The 22,500-nt window shown below is 33.7% G+C and overlaps 5 protein-coding genes across 5 annotated transcripts in view; all 5 read left to right on the top strand.

Moving 5' to 3' along the window:
- The first annotated feature begins 1,162 nt into the window (after positions 1-1,162).
- On the top strand, positions 1,163-2,075 carry LOC137621111 (uncharacterized). The gene is made up of 2 exons (XM_068351542.1): positions 1,163-1,227; positions 1,540-2,075. Exons 1-2 carry the CDS (start codon positions 1,203-1,205, stop codon positions 2,055-2,057), a joined length of 543 nt encoding a protein of 180 aa, XP_068207643.1. The 5' UTR covers positions 1,163-1,202; the 3' UTR covers positions 2,058-2,075.
- Positions 2,076-3,593: 1,518 nt separating this feature from the next.
- On the top strand, positions 3,594-7,161 carry LOC137620814 (uncharacterized). Its single transcript, XM_068351263.1, has 2 exons — positions 3,594-3,634; positions 6,615-7,161. The coding sequence occupies exons 1-2, from the start codon at positions 3,594-3,596 to the stop codon at positions 7,159-7,161; spliced, it is 588 nt and encodes a 195-aa protein (XP_068207364.1).
- A 4,657-nt stretch (positions 7,162-11,818) lies between these two features.
- On the top strand, positions 11,819-12,737 carry LOC137620813 (uncharacterized). Its single transcript, XM_068351262.1, has 2 exons — positions 11,819-11,895; positions 12,220-12,737. Exons 1-2 carry the CDS (start codon positions 11,871-11,873, stop codon positions 12,735-12,737), a joined length of 543 nt encoding a protein of 180 aa, XP_068207363.1. The 5' UTR covers positions 11,819-11,870.
- Positions 12,738-16,658: 3,921 nt separating this feature from the next.
- On the top strand, positions 16,659-17,600 carry LOC137620566 (uncharacterized). The gene is made up of 2 exons (XM_068350819.1): positions 16,659-16,717; positions 17,083-17,600. Exons 1-2 carry the CDS (start codon positions 16,693-16,695, stop codon positions 17,598-17,600), a joined length of 543 nt encoding a protein of 180 aa, XP_068206920.1. The 5' UTR covers positions 16,659-16,692.
- A 4,731-nt stretch (positions 17,601-22,331) lies between these two features.
- LOC137621110 (uncharacterized) overlaps positions 22,332-22,500 on the top strand; it is a 916-nt gene continuing 747 nt past the window's right edge. The window contains exon 1 of the mRNA XM_068351541.1: positions 22,332-22,390. Within this exon, the coding sequence (XP_068207642.1) occupies positions 22,366-22,390 (25 nt within the window). The 5' untranslated portion in view covers positions 22,332-22,365. The remainder of the gene's footprint in view (positions 22,391-22,500) is intronic.

Raw genomic sequence — 22,500 nt, 5'->3', positions numbered from 1 at the left:
TCCACAGTAATCTTTCAGAAAAAAAAAAAAAAATGTTGGCGTCATGAGTTAACGGACCCTCCAGCTCTGGATTATTAAATTCAAGGATATCTCTTGCTCTTCACCTATCAGCAAATAGATGACAGCCTCTGCTTCAGTATATAAAACAAATGGGGCAAATTTACCTTCCCAGATCTTCTAAATATCTGGGAAACTGTAGCGTTCTATTACCAATTAATTATTAACAATCTTAGGAGCTAGTCAGACCGAAGCCACAATAGCATTAAAAAATTAACAACCAATAAAATAGAAGCATTCCCGAAAACAAACAGGAGTAAGATTCCTATCAGGTTCATATAAAGGCAAAGACGAAATCTAAAACAGCCTTGGTGTGCATCACCATAACAAAAACACCGTTACTGATGTTAATCGCTAATCAGACCACCACCGCTGTAACGAATTAAGGTAAATACATGGAAAGTTTATGAAGGTAAAGAATGTTGCTTGCAACCTCGGCGAAAGGAAAGACAAACGATTTTTGGTTGGTAGGTGTGGGGGATAATATTTTCAATAAATTATTATTTATGTAACGAATTAAGAGAGTATCTTGGAAAGCTAAAAAAACTCAAAGTAATGAGCCGATTGTTTACAAATATAGTAATAAGGATATTATTCCAATACAAGAGAATGTATACTATATTAATATCCAAAAGTCAAACCTACATCAATAAAAAATATAAAGGCTGAAATGGACAACTTTCAAATAATGCACTGTGTAAAGAAAGTAATAATGACAAGCAAAAATAATCAACAATGAATATCTAAATTTTAAAGGCCAATTTTTTTTTTACATAATCTTAGCATAACAAAAAAAAATTTGTAGACTGCACACGAACTAGACGCATCATTTTTAGGCAATCTTTAAGAAAAATTAATGGGCAAATGAATAAAATAATAGCATGATCTCCAGCAACCAAATTTTCCTTTCAAATAAAAGAAATGCAAACAGCAAAGCCTTCCAGAGTAAATCGCTCTTTTCTTTTCCATGAACTATATTGAACGTGATGAAGTCTGGTGAACGACCCTCAAGAGGTCGTCCGGTGGGCAGGGCAAGGAAAGAGGCCCCACTAGACCAGTATAAAAGCTGATCCAAACTCCATCATCAGCATCACAATCCTTCTGGCTTTCCTCATCTCGACACACTCCATCCATACTCACACAAAATGATGAAGGGACTGCTCTTCTGCGGTAAGCATTCTTTTATTATATATGAAACTGCTTCAAGCAAAGCAAAGAAATGGAATAATATAATTCAGACTAATAAATAAATCAAGTAAAAAGCATAATATTTATATTCAATTTCAAAATGGATTAAAATTCATTTAATAACTCTCTCTCTCTCTCTCTCTCTCTCTCTCTCTCTCTCTCTCTCTCTCTCTCTCTCTCTCTCTCTCTCTCTCTCTCTAGATCATCTATCACAATCTTTTCATTGAAATCCTTATATAAAAATACTCCATAACTTTTCTTGAAGTTTGCTTGAACAACAAAATGCTTTCACAGTCATTCTCGGAGCTGTTTCTGCTGATAACCGCCCTCCCAGCAATAGCTATGGTCCTCCCAGCAATTCCTATGGACCACCTAGAAATGGCTACGGCGTAGATCCTGCCATTGCTGCCCTAGCACAGAACATCCAAGGAGGCGGCGTCCCTGGAGAGGACTATCCTATCTTGGCCTCTGTCCCTGACACCGGATTCGACTGCAACGCCCAGAATGTCCCTGGATATTATGCCGATACTGCCCCTGAAGCTGGCTGCCAGGTCTTCCACATCTGCCAGGACAGACCCAGTGGACGCCGCCAGCAGGATTCCTTCCTCTGCCCCAACGGAACCATCTTCAACCAACAGTACCTCGTCTGTGATTGGTGGTTCAACTTCGACTGCGCTGATGCCGAGTCCTTCTACTCTGTCAATGAACTCATCGGAGTCGTCCCTTATGATCCTTATGGAAAGCACAATAGCAATGGTAACGGCTATGGGAAACCACCAGCTCCTTCTGGAGCATATGGAGCCCCCTTTTAACCGCCTTCTCTACTTTACTTCACCTTACAAAATGACCTTTTCCAAATACGTGATGATACAAATTTTATTCCTAATGGGAAAACTAAATTTTTTAAATGATAATTCGTCTTATGAAAGTATTATATCTATTTTGTTTAAATAAAAGTATGCCATAATCTCTTTATTTTCGTTAACCAAAACATCTCCGTTCATAAAATAAACCTATAACCTACTACCATCATTAAATAATACTTAAGAGTAGATCGAAGTTCCAAGTTGTAACACGCACACACACACACAAATATATATATATATATATATATATATATATATATATATATATATATATATATATATATATATATACATGTGTGTATTATATGTACATATAAATATTTTTGTTTATATATAATATATATATGTAAGTATTATATATATATATATATATATATATATATATATATATATATATATATACACATATATATATATACATATATATATATGAACATATACAATACATGTATATAAGAATACATATATCATTATCATCATCTCCTACGCCTATTGACACAAAGGGCCTCGATTTGATTTCGCCAGACTTCTCTTTATCTTGAGCTTTTAACTCATTACTTCTCAATTCATCATATAGTTCATACTCCATAGTCCTCAGCCATGTAAGCCTTGGTCTTCCGACTCTTATAGTGCTTTGTAGAGCCAGTTAAACGTTTGGTATATTAATTTCTCTTGGGTAGTGAGAAGAGAAAGATTAGTTCACCAAACGTTCAGCTGGACTCCAAAAGGCACTAGAAGAGTTGTAAGACCCACGCCTACATGGCTGATGACTATGAAGCACTAAGTAGGAGATGATAAATGGAGAAGTATTGAATTGAAAGCTCAAGATAGAGACGACTAGCGAAATCCAACCGAGGCCCTTTGCGTCAATAGGCGTAGATGTTGATGATGATGATTATGATAAATAAATAAATATACATATATACATACGTATATAAATATTTATTATATATGTATGTGTATATATATATATATATATATATATATATATATATATATATATATATATATATATATATATATATATATATATATATATATATGGGAGGAATTACAAAAGATGATAAAAGATTTGAAGAGAAACCAGGAATGTGGGACTGAAAATTAACATTAGTATAACTAAGATAATGTTCAATAAAAATGCAGTTATAACAAATAAGAGTTATGGACGAGCATCAAGATATTTTTAATGAATATAAGTACCTAAGACAGATAGCGTATCCTCATTACAAGACAGTGAAATTAAATGAAAGATAAGCATGGGATGTAGAGATCTTGTATAAACAAAATGAAATCATGAAAAGTAAAATGCCACTTTCTCTAAAATTAAAAGTATTTAATCAGGTGGGCCTACCAGTAACTTAGGCATCAATAACTTTGAGCATCTCTACTGTATACCTTGAGAACATAAACTAGTTATAACTTGAAAGCTATGGAAAGAATCATCATGGGAATAACACTAAGAAACATAAAGAGAGCACCATGGATACGATACCGAACGAAAGTGAAGGATATTCTAACAGGTAAGAAAAATAAATGGACATGGGGCAGGACACATAATGAGAATGACGGATAATAGATGGAGGTTAAGAATAACAGAATGGGTCCCTAAGTGACTGCAAAAGAAGCAGGGGAAGGAGTAGACAATGGATTGACGAACTGAGAAAGTTTGTGGGTATAGAATGGCATAGAAAGACCATAAACAGAAACTAGTGGAAGGACATGTCTGAGGCCTTTGTTCTGCAATGGACTAATAATGGTTAATGATGATGGTATATATACATACATGTATGAGTGTATTTGATCTCAAATCTAAAAAATCTGTTGGATATTGTTCATTGTTATACCACGACTCATGTCCATATAGTAACACCTATCTCACTGAACTGATATATAGCCTGATTTTTATATGAAATTTCAGGCATTTTGATTTCTAAATTTTACTTATCCTGGCCATTATCTGATTTCCTTTTTTCAATTTTTCATTAAACTCAAATTCTAAAGATCCTGTATCAATATATCTCTCTATCTATACATATATACAGTATATCTATATATGTGTGTGCGCGCGTTTTCATTGAAAACGATTGCCTTGGTGACTTCAATGTTTTTTACAAGAATCCTCGTATTTTCGCAGCTTCTTTATATTATGCGGCGTAACCCCCTGCCAAAAGAAATGTTGCAGGATAGCAACACCAAAGAAAATAGACCGCCACCAAGACGATAGGTGAGAATGCGACATAGGCTACAAAATGTCCAGTTACTCGGCGACTACCTATTTCAACATGAAGACCGTTCACTTGTTAGAAAATCTGCCAGTCCCTTCAATCCGCTGTTTTAGCTTCGACTGCTACTATAGATGTTTAATTAATTTTGCTTTGTAGTTGTCATGTTTTTAATTTGTATTGAAACATTGTGAAACTTCATTCTTCAGCTGAAGTTCTTCTCAAAAAAGTGTAAAACCTTACATATCTTTTTAAATAAACAATCTATATAAGTGGATTTTTAGTAACCCATTCTTATATGCGTATGATGTTTTCTTCAAGTAGTCTATTTTAATCTATGTTTGAAACAGTATCTATAGATGATCAGAAAAACAATAGATATTCTATACAAGAAAATTAACGAAATCGCTGTCCCAACAACTACGCTAAAAAACACAAATCCAGGCCAAAGACAACAAACGGCAATATAAACGGTAAACAATCCATCGAAATAAAATGGTGATATAAAAGATAAAAAAAAGAACTGAAATAATAATAATCACTCACACAGAATACACTTTAAAATCCAACAAACACAAATCAATAAAAGTATTTTATAACTGTTGACTCGATCATTGAATTTCGATTCAGTTGCCTCAGGGTCAAGGTGGAAACGCCATTCTGAGAACTGAAAGATTAACGCAGCCTCTTGCTTCCACAGTAAACCTTCAAAAGAAAAAAAAAACAATGTTGGCGACATGAGTTAACACAGCCTCCAACTCTGGATTATTAAATTCCAGGATAACTCTCGCTCTTCACCTATCAGCAAATAGATGACAGCCTCTGCTTGAGTATACAAAACAAATGGGGCAATTTTACCTTCCGACATCTTCTAAATATCTGGGAATCTGTAACGTTCTATTACCAATTAATTATTAACAATCTTAAGAGCTAGTCAGACCGAAGCCACAATGGAAAGTAATAGCATTAAAATATTAACAACCAATAAAATAGAAGCATTCCCGAAAACATACACAGGAGTAAGATTAAAATCAGATTCACATAAAGGCAAAGACGATATCTAGAACAGCCTTGTTGTGTATCACCACAACAAAAACACCGTTACTGATGGTAATCGGTAATCAGACCACCTCCGCTATAACGAATTCATGTAAATACATGGAGAGTTTATGAAGGTAAAGAATGTTGCTTGCAATCTCAGCGAAAGGAAAGACAAGTGTTTTTTAAGGGGTAGGTGTGGGGGATATCTTCAATAAATTATCATTTATATAACGAATTAAGAGAGTAGCTTGGAAAGCTAATAAAAATCAAAATAATGACCCTTTTGTTTACAAATATAACAATAAGGATATTATTCCAATACAAGAGAATGTATACTAAATTAATATCCAAAAGTCAAACCTATATCAATAAGAAATATAAAGGCTAAAATGGACAACTTTCAAATAATGCAATGTGTAAGAAAAGGTAATAATAAAAAGAGTAGCCACAAGTAAAAATAAACAACAATGAATATCTAAATTTTAAAGGAATTTTTTTTTTTTTACATAATCTTAGCATAACAAAAAAAAAATTGTAGACTGCACACGAACTAGACGCATCATATTTAGGCAATCTTTAAGAAAAATTAATGAGCAAATAAACAAAATAATAGCATGATCTCCAGCAACCTAATTTTCCTTTCAAATCAAAGAAATGCGAACAGCAAAACCTTACAGAGTAAATCGCTATTTCTTCCATGAACTATATTGAACGTAATGAAGTCTGGTGAACGACCCTCAAGAGGTCGTCCGGTGGGCAGGGCAAGGAAAGAGGCCCCACTAGACCAGTATAAAAGCTGATCCAAACTCCATCATCAGCATCACAATCCTTCTGGCTTTCCTCATCTCGACACACTCCATCCATACTCACACAAAATGATGAAGGGACTGCTCTTCTGCGGTAAGCATTCTTTTATTATATATGAAACTGCTTCAAGCAAAGCAAAGAAATGGGATAATATAATTCAGACTAATAAATAAATCAAGTAAAAAGCATAATATTTATATTCAATTTCAAAATGGATTAAAATTCATTCAAATTGAGTAATCTACAACCGCGAAACTTTTTCATATTATTAAGGGTAACATAAGATAACTCTCTCTCTCTCTCTCTCTCTCTCTCTCTCTCTCTCTCTCTCTCTCTCTCTCTCTCTCTCTCTCTCTCTCTCTCTACATCATCTATCACAATCTTTTCATTGAAATCCTTATATAAAAATACTCCATAAATGTTCTTTAAGTTTGCTTGAAAAACAAAATGCTTTCACAGTCTTTCTCGGAGCCGTTTCTGCTGATAACCGCCCTCCCAGCGATAGCTATGGTCCTCCCAGCAATTCCTATGGACCACCTAGAAATGGCTACGGCGTAGATCCTGCCATTGCTGCCCTTGCACAGAACATCCCAGGAGGCGGCGTCCCTGGAGAGGACTATCCTATCTTGGCCTCTGTCCCTGACACTGGATTCGACTGCAACGCCCAGAATGTCCCTGGATATTACGCCGACACTGACGCTGAAGCTGGCTGCCAGGTCTTCCACATCTGCCAGGACAGGCTCAGTGGACGCCGCCAACAGGACTCCTTCCTCTGCCCCAACGGAACCATCTTCAACCAACAGTACCTCGTCTGTGATTGGTGGTTCAACTTCGACTGTGCTGATGCCGAGTCCTTCTACTCTGTCAATGAACTCATCGGAGTCGTCCCTTATGATCCTTATGGAAAGCACAACAGCAATGGTAACGGCTATGGGAAACCACCAGCTCCTTCTGGAGCATATGGAGCCCCCTTTTAACCGCCTTCTCTTCTTTACTTCACCTTACAAAATGAACTTTTCCCAATACGTGATGATACAAATTTTATTCCTAATGGGAAAGCTAAGTTTTTTAAATGATAATTCGTCTTATAAGAATATTATGTCTATTTTGTTAAAATAAAAGTATGCCATAATCTCTTTATTTTCGTTAACCAAAACATCTCCGTTCATAAAATAAACCAATAACCTACTACCGTCATTAAGTGATACTTAAAGAATAGATCGAAGTTCCAAGTTCTAACACGCACACACAAACACAAACACACACACACACATATATACATACATGTATATATACACATCTATATATGTGTGTATTATATATACATATAAATATATATGTTTATATATATTACATATATATATATATATATATATATATATATATATATATATATATATATATATATATATGAATATATATATATATGAATATATATATATGAATATATATATATATATATATATATATATATATATATATATATATATATATATATATATATATATATGAATATATATATATATATATATATATATATATATATATATATACGAATATATATATATATATACATATATATATATATATATATATATATATATATATATATATATATATATATATATATATGAATATATGCAATACATATATATAAGTATACATATATCATCATCTCCTACGCCTATTGACGCAAAGGGCCTCGATTTGATTTCGCCAGATGTCTCTTTATCTTGGCCTTTTAACTCATAACTTCTCAATTCATCATATACTTTATGCTCCATAGCCCTCAGCCATGTAAGCCTGGGTCTTCCGACTCTTATAGTGTTTTGTAGAATCAGTTAAACGTTTGGTAGATTAATTTCTCTTGGGTAGTGAGAAGAGAGAGATTAGTTCACCAAACGTTCAGCTGGACTCCACAAGGCACTAGAAGAGTTGTAAGACCCACGCCTCCATGGCTGATGACTATGAAGCACTAAGTAGGAGATGATGAATGGAGAAGTATTGAATTAAAAGCTCAAGATAGAGACGACTAGCGAAATCCAACCGAGGCCCTTTGCGTCAATAGGCGTAGATGTTGATGATGATAATTATGATAAATAAATAAATATATATATATATATATATATATATATATATATATATATATATATATATATAAATATATATATATATATATATATATATATATATATATATATATATATATATATATATATATATATATAGGGAGGAATTACAAAAGATGATAGAAGATTTGAAGAGAAACCAGGAATGTGGGACTGAACATTAATAGTATAACTAAGATAATGTTCAATAAAAATGCAGTTATAACAAATAAGAGCTATGGACGAAGATCTAGATATTTTTAATGAGTATACGTACCTACGACAGGCAGCATATTCTCAATACATGACAGGTGGGCCTACCAGTTTTAACTTAGGCATCAATAACTTTGAGCATCTCTATACCTTGAGAACATAAGCTAGTTATAACTTGAGAGATATGGAAAGAATTATCATGGGAATAACACTAAGAAACAGAAGGAAGGAAAGCACCATGGATACCGAACGAAAGAAGAGGATATTCTAACATGTAAGAAAATTAAATGGACATGGGGCAGGACATATAATGAGAATGACGGATAATAGATGGAGGTTAACAATAACAGAATGGGTCCCTAAGAGACTGCAAAAGAAGCAGGAGAAGGAGTAGACAAGGGATTGACGAACTAAGTTTGCGGGTATAGACTGGTATAGAAACACCATAAACAGAAACAAGTGGAAGGACATGTCTGAGGCCTTTGTTCTGCAATGGACCAATAATAATGGTTAATGATGATGGTATATATACATACATATGTGTGTATATACACAAAGATATATATATATATATATATATATATATATATATATATATATATATATATATATATATATATATATATATATATATATTATATATGTATGTATATATATAATCTCCTCCAATACCTATTGACACAAAGGGCCTCGGTTAGATTTCGCCAGTCGTCTCTATCTTGAGCTTTTAAATCAATACATCTATATTCATCATCATCATCACTTCACGTTCTATAATCCTCATCCACGTAGTCTAGGTCCTCCAATTCATCTTGTTTCTCATGGAGCTCAACAGAAAGTTTGGTGAAATAATCTCTCTTGGGGAGAGAGATCATCCCCAAACCATATCCATTGACCCCTCACCATGATCTCACCCACTTATGGCACTAGTAATCGCTCTTATAGTTTTATTTCTAAGACTGCCCTGCTATTTAACTCCCAAGATTCTTCTGAGGGCTTTGTTCTTATATCTACAAAATCTGTTGGATATTTTTGTATTGTTATACCACGACTCATGTCCATACAGTAACACCGATCTCACTGAACTGATATATAGCCTGATTTTTAAATGAAATTTCTGGCGTCTTGATTTGCAAATTTTACTTAACCTGGCCATTATCTGATTGGCTTTTTTCAATTTTTCATTAAACTCAAATTCTAAAGATCATGTATTAATATATATATATATATATATATATATATATATATATATATATATATATATATATATATATATATATATATATATATATATATATGTGTGTGTGTGTGTGTGTGTGTGTGTGTGTGTGTGTGTGTGTGTGTGTTTTCATTGGAAACGATTGCCTTGGTGACGTCGATGTTTCTTACAGGAATCCTTGTATTTTCGCAGCTTCTTTATATTCTCCGGCGTAACCCCTTGCCTAAAGAAATGTTGCAGGATAGCAATACCAAAGAAAATAGACCGCCACCAAGATGATAGGTGAGATTGCGACATGGGCTACAAAATGTCCAGTTACTCGGGGACTACCTATTTTAACATGAAGACCGTTCACTCGTTAGAAAATCTTCCAGACCCTTTTAATCCGCTGTTTTAGCTTCGACTGCTACTATAGATGTTTAATTACTTTTGCTTTGTAGTTGTCATATGTTTTTAATTTGCCTTAGAAACAGTGTGAAACTTTATTCTCCAGCTTAAGAAGCACTTCTCAAAAGTGTAAAACATTCAATATTTTTTTTAAAATTAACAACCTATATAAGTGGATTTTTAATAACCAAGATTCTTATATGCGTATGGAGTTTTCTTCAAGTAGTATATTTTAATGCATGTTTGAAACAGTATCTATAGATGATCAGAAAAACAATAGATATTCGATACAAGAAAATTAACGATATCAACAACTACGCTAAAAAACACAATCCATCGAAATAAAATGGTAATATAAAAGATAAAAAAAAGAACTGAAATAATAATAATCACTCGCACAGAATACACTTTAAAATCCAACAAACGCAAATCCATAAAAGTATTTTATAACTGTTGACTCGATCAGATAATTTCGATTCTGTTGCCTCAGGGTCAAGGTGGAAATGGCATGCTGAGAACTGAAAGATTAACACAGCCTCTTGTTTCCACAGTAACCTTTCAAAAGAAGAAAAAAACAATGTTGGCGACATGATTTAAAAAAGCCTCCAGCTCTGGATTATCAAATTCCAGGATAACTCTCGCTCTTTACCTATCAGCATATAGATGACAGCCTCTGCTTGAGTATATAAAACAAATGGGGCAATTTTACCTTCCGAGATCTTCTAAATATCTGGGAAACTGTAACGTTCTATTACCAATTAATTATTAACAATCTTAAGAGCTAGTCAGACCGAAGCCACAATGAAAAGTAATAGCATTAAAATATTAACAACCAATAAAATAGAAGCATTCCAAAAACCAACACAGGAGTGAGATTAAAATCAGATTCACATAAAGGCAAAGACGAAATCTAGAACAGCCTTGGTGTGCATCACCACAACAAAAACACCGTTACTGATGTTAATCGCTAATCAGACCACCACCGCTGTAACGAATTGATGTAAATACATGGAAAGTTTATGAAGGTAAAGAATGTTGCTTGCAATCTCAGCGAAAGGAAAGACAAACGTTTTTGGGGGGTAGGAGAGGGATATCTCCAATAAATTATTTATATAACGAATTAAGAGAGTAGCTTCGAAAGCTAATAAAAGTCAAAATAATGACCCGTTTATTTACAAATATACCAATAAGGATATTATTCCAATACAAGAGAATGTATACTAAATTAATATCCAAAAGTCAAACCTACATCAATAAGAAATATAAAGGCTGAAATGGACAACTTTCAAATAATGCAGTGTAAGAAAAGGTAATAATAAAAAGAGTAGCCACAAGTAAAAATAATCGACAATGAATATCTAAATTTTATAGGCCAATTTTTTTTTTTTACATAATCTTTGTAAAAACAAAACACTTTTGTAGACTGATCTAAAATTAAAAACAACATTTTTAGGCAATCGTTAAGGAAAATTAATGGGCAAATAAACAAAACTATAGCATGAACTCCAGCAACCTAATTTTCCTTTAAAATCAAAGAAATGCGAGCAGCAAAGCCTCACAGAGTAAATCGCTCTTTCTTCCATGAACTAAATCTATATTGAACGTGGTGAAGTCTGGTGAACGACCGTCAAGAGGTCGTCATGTGGGCAGGGCAAGGAAAGAGGCCCCACTAGACCAGTATAAAAGCTGATCCAAACTCCATCATCAGCATCACAATCCTTCTGGCTTTCCTCATCTCGACACACTCCATCCACACAAAATGATGAAGGGACTGCTCTTCTGCGGTAAGCATCTTTTATTATATATGAAACTGCTTCAAGCAAAGCAAAGAAATGGAATAATATAATTCAGACTAATAAATAAATCAAGTAAAAAGCATAATATTTATATTCAATTTCAAAATGGATTAAAATTCATTTAATAACTCTCTCTCTCTCTCTCTCTCTCTCTCTCTCTCTCTCTCTCTCTCTCTCTCTCTCTCTCTCTCTCTCTCTCTCTCTCTCTCTCTCTCTCTCTCTCTCTAAAACAATCTTTTCATTGAAATCCTTATATAAAAATACTCCATAAATGTTCTTTAAGTTTGCTTGAAAAACAAAATGCTTTCACAGTCTTTCTCGGAGCCGTTTCTGCTGATAACCGCCCTCCCAGCAATAGCTATGGTCCTCCCAGCAATTCCTATGGACCACCTAGAAATGGCTACGGCGTAGATCCTGCCATTGCTGCCCTTGCACAGAACATCCCAGGAGGCGGCGTCCCTGGAGAGGACTATCCTATCTTGGCCTCTGTCCCTGACACTGGATTCGACTGCAACGCCCAGAATGTCCCTGGATATTACGCCGACACTGACGCTGAAGCAGGCTGCCAGGTCTTCCACATCTGCCAGGACAGACCCAATGGACGCCGCCAGCAGGACTCCTTCCTCTGCCCCAACGGAACCATCTTCAACCAACAGTACCTCGTCTGTGATTGGTGGTTCAACTTCGACTGTGCTGATGCCGAGTCCTTCTACTCTGTCAATGAACTCATCGGAGTCGTCCCTTATGATCCCTATGGAAAGCACAACAGCAATGGTAACGGCTATGGGAAACCACCAGCTCCTTCTGGAGCATATGGAGCCCCCTTTTAACCGCCTTCTCTTCTTTACTTCACCTTACAAAATGAACTTTTCCCAATACGTGATGATACAAATTTTATTCCTAATGGGAAAACTAAGTTTTTTAAATGATAATTCGTCTTATAAGAATATTATGTCTATTTTGTTTAAATAAAAGTATGCCATAATCTCTTTATTTTCGTTAACCAAAACATCTCCGTTCATAACATAAACCTATAACCTACTACCGCCATTGAATGATACTTAAAGAGTAAATCGAGGTTCTAACACCCACAATATAAACAATACATATACATAAGTATACATATATCATCATCATCATCTCCTACGCCTATTGACACAAAAGGGCCTCGATTTGATTTCGCCAGACGTCTCTTTACCTTGAGCTTTTAACTCGTTACTTCTCAATTCATCATATACTTCATGCTCCATAGTCCTCAGCCATGTAAGCCTTGGTCTTCCGACTCTTATAGTGCTTTGTAGATTAAACGTTTGGTAGAATAATTTCTCTTGGGGAGTGAAAAGAGAGAGATTAGTTCACCAAACGTTCAGCTGGACTCCACGAGGCACTAGAAGAGTTGTAAGACCCAGGACTACATGCCTGATGACTATGAAGCACTAATTAGGAGATGATAAATGGAGAAGTATTGAATTAAAAGCTCAAGATAGAGACGACTAGAGAAATCTAACCGAGGCCCTTTGTGTCAATAGGCGTAATGTTGTTGATGATGATTATGATAAATATATATATATATATATATATATATATATATATATATATATATATATATATATATATATATATATATATATTTACATACATATATATATATATATATTTATTATACATGTATATATATATATATATATATATATATATATATATATATATATATATATATATATATGATGGGAGGAATTACAAAAGTTGATAAAAGATTTGAAGAGAAACCAAGAATGTGGGACTGAACATTAATAGTATAACTAAGATAATGTTCAATAAAAATGCAGTTATAACAAATAAGAGTTATGGACGAACATCTAGATATTTTTAATAAATATACGTACCTAGGACAGACAGCGTGTTCTCAATACATGACAGGTGGGCCTACCAGTTTTAACTTAGGCAGCAATAACTTTGAGCATCTCTATACCTTGAAAACATAAGCTAGATATAACTTGAGAGATATGGAAAGAATCATCATGGGAATAACACTAAGAAACAGAAAGAAAGCACCATGGATACGATACCAAACTAGAATGAAGGTTATTCTAACAGGTAAGAAACATAATGGACATGGGGCAGGATATGTAATGAGAATGACGGATAATAGGTGGAGGTTAAGAATAACAGAATGGGTCCCTAAGGGACTGCAAAAGAAGCAGGGGAAGGAATAGACAAGGGATTGACGAACTAAGAAAGTTTGCGGGTATAGAATGGCATAGAAAGACCATAAACAGAAACTAGTGGAAGGATATGTCTGAGGCCTTTGTTCTGCAATGGATTAATAATGGTTAATGATGATGGTATATACACATACATATGTGTGTAATTGTTCTCAAATCTAAAAAATCTGTTGGATATTGTTTCATTGTTATACCACGACTCATATCCATTTAGTAACACCGATCTCACTGAACTGATATATAGTCTGATTTTCATATGAACTTTCAGGCGTTTTGATTCCCAAATTTTACATAACCTGGCCCTTATCTGATTTGCTTTTTTCAATTTTTCATTAAACTCAAATTCTAAAGATCCTGTATTAATATATATATATATATATATATATATATATATATATATATATATATATATATATATATATATATATATATATAATGTGTGTGTGTGTGTGTGTTTCTGTGCTTGTTTTCATTAGAAACGATTGCCTTGGTGACGTCAATGTTTCTTACAGGAATCCTCATATTTTCGCAGCTTCTTTTTATTCTCCAGCGTAACCATCTGCCTAAAGAAATATTGCAGGATAGCAACACCAAAGAAGATAAACCGCCACCAAGACAATAAGTGAGAATGCGACATAGGCTACAAAATGTCCAGTTACTCGGGGACTACCTATTTTAACATGATGACCGTTCACTCGTTAGAAAAACTGCCAGTCCTTTTAAATCCGCTGTCTTAGCTTCGACTGCTACTATAGATGTTTAATTACTTTTGCTTTGTAGTTGTCATATGATTTCAATTTGCCTTTGAAACATTGTGAAACTTTATTCTTCAGCTGAAGTTTTTCTCAAAAAAGTGTAAAACCTTCAATGTTTTTTTTTTTTAAATAAACTGCGTATATAATTGGATTTTTAATAACCCATTCTTATATGCGTATGGTGTTTTCTTCAAGTAGTCTATCATCATCTATATTTGAAATAGTGTCTATAGATGATCAGAAAAACAATAGATATTCGATACAAGAAAATCAACGAAATCGCTGTCCCAACAACTACGCTAAAAAACACAAAACCAGGCCAAAAATAATAAACGGCAATATAAACGGTAAACAATCTATCTAATTAAAATGGTAATATAAAAGATAAAAAGGAACTGAAATAATAATCATCCCTCACACAGAATACACTTTAAAATCCAACAAACGCAAATCCATAAAAAGCATTTTATAACTGTTGACTCGACCAGTGAATTTCGATTCTGTTGCCTCAGGGTCAAGGTGGAAACGACATGCTAAGAACTGAAAGATTAACACAGCCTCTAGTTTCCATAGTAACCTATCAAAAAAAAAAAAAAAAAAAAAAAAAAAAAAACCAAACCAATGTTGGCGACATGAGTTAACACAGCCTCCAGCTCTGGATTATTAAATTCCAAGATAACTCTCGCTCTTCACCTATCAGCAAATAGATGACAGCCTCTGTTTGAGTATATAAAACAAATGGGGCAATTTTACCTTCCGAGATCTTCTAAATATCTGGGAAACTGTAACGTTCTATTACCAATTAATTATTTACAATCTTAAGAGCTACTCAGACCGAAGCCACAATGAAAAGTAATAGCATCAAGACATTAATAACCAATAAAATAGAAGCATTCCTGAAAACATACTCATATGAAAGATTCCAATCACGTTCACATAAAGGCAAAGACGAAATCTAGAACAGCCTTGGTGTGCATCACCACAACAAAAACACCGTTACTGATGTTAATCGCTAATCAAACCACCACCGCTGTAACGAATTGATGTAAATACATGAAAAGTTTATGAAGGTAAAGAATGTTGCTTGCAACCTCAGCGAAAGGAAAGAAAAGTGTTTTTTGAGGGGTAGGTGTGGGGGATATCTTCAATTAATTATCATTTATATAACGAATTAAGAGAGTAACTTGGAAAGCTAATAAAAGTCAAAGTAATGACCCGTTTGTTTACAAATATAACAATAAGGATATTATTACAATACAAAAGAATGTATACTAAATTAATATCCAAAAGTCAAACCTACATCAATAAGAAATATAAAGGCTGAAATGGACAACTTTCAAATAATGCACTGTGCAAGAAAAGGTAATAATAAAAAGTGTAGCCGCAAGTAAAAATAATCAACAATGAATATCTAAACTTTAAAGGCCATTTTTTTTTTTTTACATAATCTTAGCATAACAAAAAAAAATTGTAGACTGCACACGAACTAGACGCATCATATTTAGGCAATCTTTAAGAAAAATTAATGAGCAAATAAACAAAATAATAGCATGATCTCCAGCAACCTAATTTTCCTTTCAAATCAAAGAAATGCGAACAGCAAAACCTTACAGAGTAAATCGCTATTTCTTCCATGAACTATATTGAACGTGATGAAGTCTGGTGAACGACCCTCAAGAGGTCGTCCGGTGGGCAGGGCAAGGAAAGAGGCCCCACTAGACCAGTATAAAAGCTGATCCAAACTCCATCAACAGCATCACAATCCTTCTGGCTTTCCTCATCTCGACACACTCCATCCACACAAAATGATGAAGGGACTGCTCTTCTGCGGTAAGCATCTTTTATTATATATGAAACTGCTTCAAGCAAAGCAAAGAAATGGGATAATATAATTCAGACTAATAAATAAATCAAGTAAAAAGCATAATATTTATATTCAATTTCAAAATGGATTAAAATTCATTCAAATTGAGTAATCTACAACCGCGAAACTTTTTCATATTATTAAGGGTGACATAAGATAACTCTCTCTCTCTCTCTCTCTCTCTCTCTCTCTCTCTCTCTCTCTCTCTCTCTCTCTCTCTCTCTCTCTCTCTCTCTACATCATCTATCACAATCTTTTCATTGAAATCCTTATATAAAAATACTCCATAAATGTTCTTTAAGTTTGCTTGAAAAACAAAATGCTTTCACAGTCTTTCTCGGAGCCGTTTCTGCTGATAACCGCCCTCCCAGCAATAGCTATGGTCCTCCCAGCAATTCCTATGGACCACCTAGAAATGGCTACGGCGTAGATCCTGCCATTGCTGCCCTTGCACAGAACATCCCAGGAGGCGGCGTCCCTGGAGAGGACTATCCTATCTTGGCCTCTGTCCCTGACACTGGATTCGACTGCAACGCCCAGAATGTCCCTGGATATTACGCCGACACTGACGCTGAAGCAGGCTGCCAGGTCTTCCACATCTGCCAGGACAGACCCAATGGACGCCGCCAGCAGGACTCCTTCCTCTGCCCCAACGGAACCATCTTCAACCAACAGTACCTCGTCTGTGATTGGTGGTTCAACTTCGACTGTGCTGATGCCGAGTCCTTCTACTCTGTCAATGAACTCATCGGAGTCGTCCCTTATGATCCTTATGGAAAGCACAACAGCAATGGTAACGGCTATGGGAAACCACCAGCTCCTTCTGGAGCATATGGAGCCCCCTTTTAACCGCCTTCTCTTCTTTACTTCACCTTACAAAATGAACTTTTCCCAATACGTGATGATACAAATTTTATTCCTAATGGGAAAGCTAAGTTTTTTAAATGATAATTCGTCTTATAAGAATATTATGTCTATTTTGTTAAAATAAAAGTATGCCATAATCTCTTTATTTTCGTTAACCAAAACATCTCCGTTCATAAAATAAACCAATAACCTACTACCGTCATTAAGTGATACTTAAAGAATAGATCGAAGTTCCAAGTTCTAACACGCACACACAAACACAAACACACACATATATACATACATGTATATATACACATCTATATATGTGTGTATTATATATACATATAAATATTTATGTTTATATATATTACATATATATATATATATATATATATATATATATATATATATATATATATATATGAATATATATATATGAATATATATATATATATGAATATATATATATATATATATATATATATATATATATATATATATATATATATATATATGAATATATATATATATATATATATACGAATATATATACATATATATATATATATATATATATATATATATATATATATATATATGAATATATATATATATATATATATACGAATATATATACATATATATATATATATATATATATATATATATATATATATATATATATATATATATATGAATATATGCAATACATATATATAAGTATACATATATCATCATCTCCTACGCCTATTGACGCAAAGGGCCTCGATTTGATTTCGCCAGATGTCTCTTTATCTTGGCCTTTTAACTCATAACTTCTCAATTCATCATATACTTTATGCTCCATAGCCCTCAGCCATGTAAGCCTGGGTCTTCCGACTCTTATAGTGTTTTGTAGAATCAGTTAAACGTTTGGTAGATTAATTTCTCTTGGGTAGTGAGAAGAGAGAGATTAGTTCACCAAACGTTCAGCTGGACTCCACAAGGCACTAGAAGAGTTGTAAGACCCACGCCTCCATGGCTGATGACTATGAAGCACTAAGTAGGAGATGATGAATGGAGAAGTATTGAATTAAAAGCTCAAGATAGAGACGACTAGCGAAATCCAACCGAGGCCCTTTGCGTCAATAGGCGTAGATGTTGATGATGATGATTATGATAAATAAATATATATATATATATATATATATATATATATATATATATATATATAAATATATATATATATATATATATATATATATATATATATATATATATATATATATATATATATATATATATATATAATGGGAGGAATTACAAAAGATGATAGAAGATTTGAAGAGAAACCAGGAATGTGGGACTGAACATTAATAGTATAACTAAGATAATGTTCAATAAAAATGCAGTTATAACAAATAAGAGCTATGGACGAAGATCTAGATATTTTTAATGAGTATACGTACCTACGACAGGCAGCATATTCTCAATACATGACAGGTGGGCCTACCAGTTTTAACTTAGGCATCAATAACTTTGAGCATCTCTATACCTTGAGAACATAAGCTAGTTATAACTTGAGAGATATGGAAAGAATTATCATGGGAATAACACTAAGAAACAGAAGGAAGGAAAGCACCATGGATACCGAACGAAAGAAGAGGATATTCTAACATGTAAGAAAATTAAATGGACATGGGGCAGGACATATAATGAGAATGACGGATAATAGATGGAGGTTAACAATAACAGAATGGGTCCCTAAGAGACTGCAAAAGAAGCAGGAGAAGGAGTAGACAAGGGATTGACGAACTAAGTTTGCGGGTATAGACTGGTATAGAAACACCATAAACAGAAACAAGTGGAAGGACATGTCTGAGGCCTTTGTTCTGCAATGGACCAATAATAATGGTTAATGATGATGGTATATATACATACATATGTGTGTATATACACACAAAGATATATATATATATATATATATATATATATATATATATATATATATATATATATTATATGTATGTATATATATAATCTCCTCCAATACCTATTGACACAAAGGGCCTCGGTTAGATTTCGCCAGTCGTCTCTATCTTGAGCTTTTAAATCAATACATCTATATTCATCATCATCATCACTTCACGTTCTATAATCCTCATCCACGTAGTCTAGGTCCTCCAATTCATCTTGTTTCTCATGGAGCTCAACAGAAAGTTTGGTGAAATAATCTCTCTTGGGGAGAGAGATCATCCCCAAACCATATCCATTGACCCCTCACCATGATCTCACCCACTTATGGCACTAGTAATCGCTCTTATAGTTTTATTTCTAAGACTGCCCTGCTATTTAACTCCCAAGATTCTTCTGAGGGCTTTGTTCTTATATCTACAAAATCTGTTGGATATTTTTTCATTGTTATACCACGACTCATGTCCATACAGTAACACCGATCTCACTGAACTGATATATAGCCTGATTTTTAAATGAAATTTCTGGCGTCTTGATTTGCAAATTTTACTTAACCTGGCCATTATCTGATTGGCTTTTTTCAATTTTTCATTAAACTCAAATTCTAAAGATCATGTATTAATATATATATATATATATATATATATATATATATATATATATATATATATGTGTGTGTGTGTGTGTGTGTGTGTGTGTGTGTGTGTGTGTGTGTGTGTGTGTGTGTGTGTTTTCATTGGAAACGATTGCCTTGGTGACGTCGATGTTTCTTACAGGAATCCTCGTATTTTCGCAGCTTCTTTATATTCTCCGGCGTAACCCCTTGCCTAAAGAAATGTTGCAGGATAGCAATACCAAAGAAAATAGACCGCCACCAAGATGATAGGTGAGATTGCGACATGGGCTACAAAATGTCCAGTTACTCGGGGACTACCTATTTTAACATGAAGACCGTTCACTCGTTAGAAAATCTTCCAGACCCTTTTAATCCGCTGTTTTAGCTTCGACTGCTACTATAGATGTTTAATTACTTTTGCTTTGTAGTTGTCATATGTTTTTAATTTGCCTTAGAAACAGTGTGAAACTTTATTCTCCAGCTTAAGAAGCACTTCTCAAAAGTGTAAAACATTCAATATTTTTTTTAAAATTAACAACCTATATAAGTGGATTTTTAATAACCAAGATTCTTATATGCGTATGGAGTTTTCTTCAAGTAGTATATTTTAATGCATGTTTGAAACAGTATCTATAGATGATCAGAAAAACAATAGATATTCGATACAAGAAAATTAACGATATCAACAACTACGCTAAAAAACACAATCCATCGAAATAAAATGGTAATATAAAAGATAAAAAAAAGAACTGAAATAATAATAATCACTCGCACAGAATACACTTTAAAATCCAACAAACGCAAATCCATAAAAGTATTTTATAACTGTTGACTCGATCAGATAATTTCGATTCTGTTGCCTCAGGGTCAAGGTGGAAATGGCATGCTGAGAACTGAAAGATTAACACAGCCTCTTGTTTCCACAGTAACCTTTCAAAAGAAGAAAAAAAACAATGTTGGCGACATGATTTAAAACAGCCTCCAGCTCTGGATTATCAAATTCCAGGATAACTCTCGCTCTTTACCTATCAGCATATAGATGACAGCCTCTGCTTGAGTATATAAAACAAATGGGGCAATTTTACCTTCCGAGATCTTCTAAATATCTGGGAAACTGTAACGTTCTATTACCAATTAATTATTAACAATCTTAAGAGCTAGTCAGACCGAAGCCACAATGAAAAGTAATAGCATTAAAACATTAACAACCAATAAAATAAAAGCATTCCCGAAAACAAACAGGAGTAAGATTAAAATCAGGTTCTCATAAAGGCAAAGACGAAATCTAGAACAGCCTTGGTGTGCATCACCACAACAAAAACACCGTTACTGATGTTAATCGCTAATCAGACCACCTCCGCTGTAACGAATTGATGTAAATACATGGAAAGTTTATGAAGGTAAAGAATATTGCCTGCAACCTCAGCGAAAGGAAAGAAAAAACGTTTTTTTTTTTTTTGGGCGGACAGGTGTGGGGGATAATATCTTCAATAAATTATTATTTATTTAACGAATTAAGAAAGTAGCTTGAAAAGCTAGTAAAAGTCAAAGTAATGACCCGTTTGTTTACAAATATAACAATAAGGATATTATTCCAATACAAGAGAATGTATACTAAATTAATATACAAAAGTCAAACCTACATCAATAAGAAATATAAAGGCTGAAATGGATAAGGGAAGAGTTTTACCTTTCTGTGGATTAAACGTAATGAACAACTTTCAAATAATGCACTCTGTAAGAAAAGGAAATAATAAAAAAAGAGTAGCCACAACCAAAAATAATTAAAATTGAATATCTAAATTTTAGAGGCAAAATTTTTTTACATAATCTTGGCAAAAAAAAAAACACTTTTGTACACTGCACACGAACTAAACACAGCATTTTTAGGCAATCTTTAAGAAAAATTAATGGGGAAATAAACAAAATAATAGCATGATCTCCAGCAACCTAATTTTACTTTAAAATCAAATAAAATTGAACAGCAAAACCTTACAGAGTAAATCGCTATTTCTCCCATGAACTAAATTTATATTGAACGTGATGAAGTCTGGTGAACGACCCTCAAGAGGTCGTCCGGTGGGCAGGGCAAAGAAATAGGCCCCACTAGACCAGTATAAAAGCTGATCCAAACTCCATCATCAGCATCACAATCCTTCTGGCTTTCCTCATCTCGACACACTCCATCCATACAAAATGATGAAGGGACTGCTCTTCTGCGGTAAGCATTCTTTTATTATATATGAAACTGCTTCAAGCAAGGCAAAGAAATGGTATAACATAATTCAGCCTTTACTAAATAAATCAAGTAAAAAGCATAATATTAATATT

The sequence above is a fragment of the Palaemon carinicauda genome, chromosome 27 (genome assembly GCF_036898095.1).
Source record: "Palaemon carinicauda isolate YSFRI2023 chromosome 27, ASM3689809v2, whole genome shotgun sequence".
NCBI classification, from domain to species: Eukaryota; Metazoa; Arthropoda; class Malacostraca; order Decapoda; family Palaemonidae; genus Palaemon; species Palaemon carinicauda.
This window is presented reverse-complemented; position numbering and strand designations above follow the sequence as displayed.

Excerpts from the sequence above, each read along its gene's own strand:
- LOC137621111 (XM_068351542.1), top strand. The coding sequence starts at position 1,203 with ATGATGAAGGGACTGCTCTTCTGCG. Across the intron at positions 1,228-1,539 it reads GAAGGGACTGCTCTTCTGCG|TCATTCTCGGAGCTGTTTCT; the intron begins GTAAGCATTCTT and ends ATGCTTTCACAG.
- LOC137620814 (XM_068351263.1), top strand. The coding sequence starts at position 3,594 with ATGGATACGATACCGAACGAAAGTGAAGGATATTCTAACAG. Across the intron at positions 3,635-6,614 it reads AGTGAAGGATATTCTAACAG|TTTGCTTGAAAAACAAAATG; the intron begins GTAAGAAAAATA and ends ATGTTCTTTAAG.
- LOC137620813 (XM_068351262.1), top strand. The coding sequence starts at position 11,871 with ATGATGAAGGGACTGCTCTTCTGCG. Across the intron at positions 11,896-12,219 it reads GAAGGGACTGCTCTTCTGCG|TCTTTCTCGGAGCCGTTTCT; the intron begins GTAAGCATCTTT and ends ATGCTTTCACAG.
- LOC137620566 (XM_068350819.1), top strand. The coding sequence starts at position 16,693 with ATGATGAAGGGACTGCTCTTCTGCG. Across the intron at positions 16,718-17,082 it reads GAAGGGACTGCTCTTCTGCG|TCTTTCTCGGAGCCGTTTCT; the intron begins GTAAGCATCTTT and ends ATGCTTTCACAG.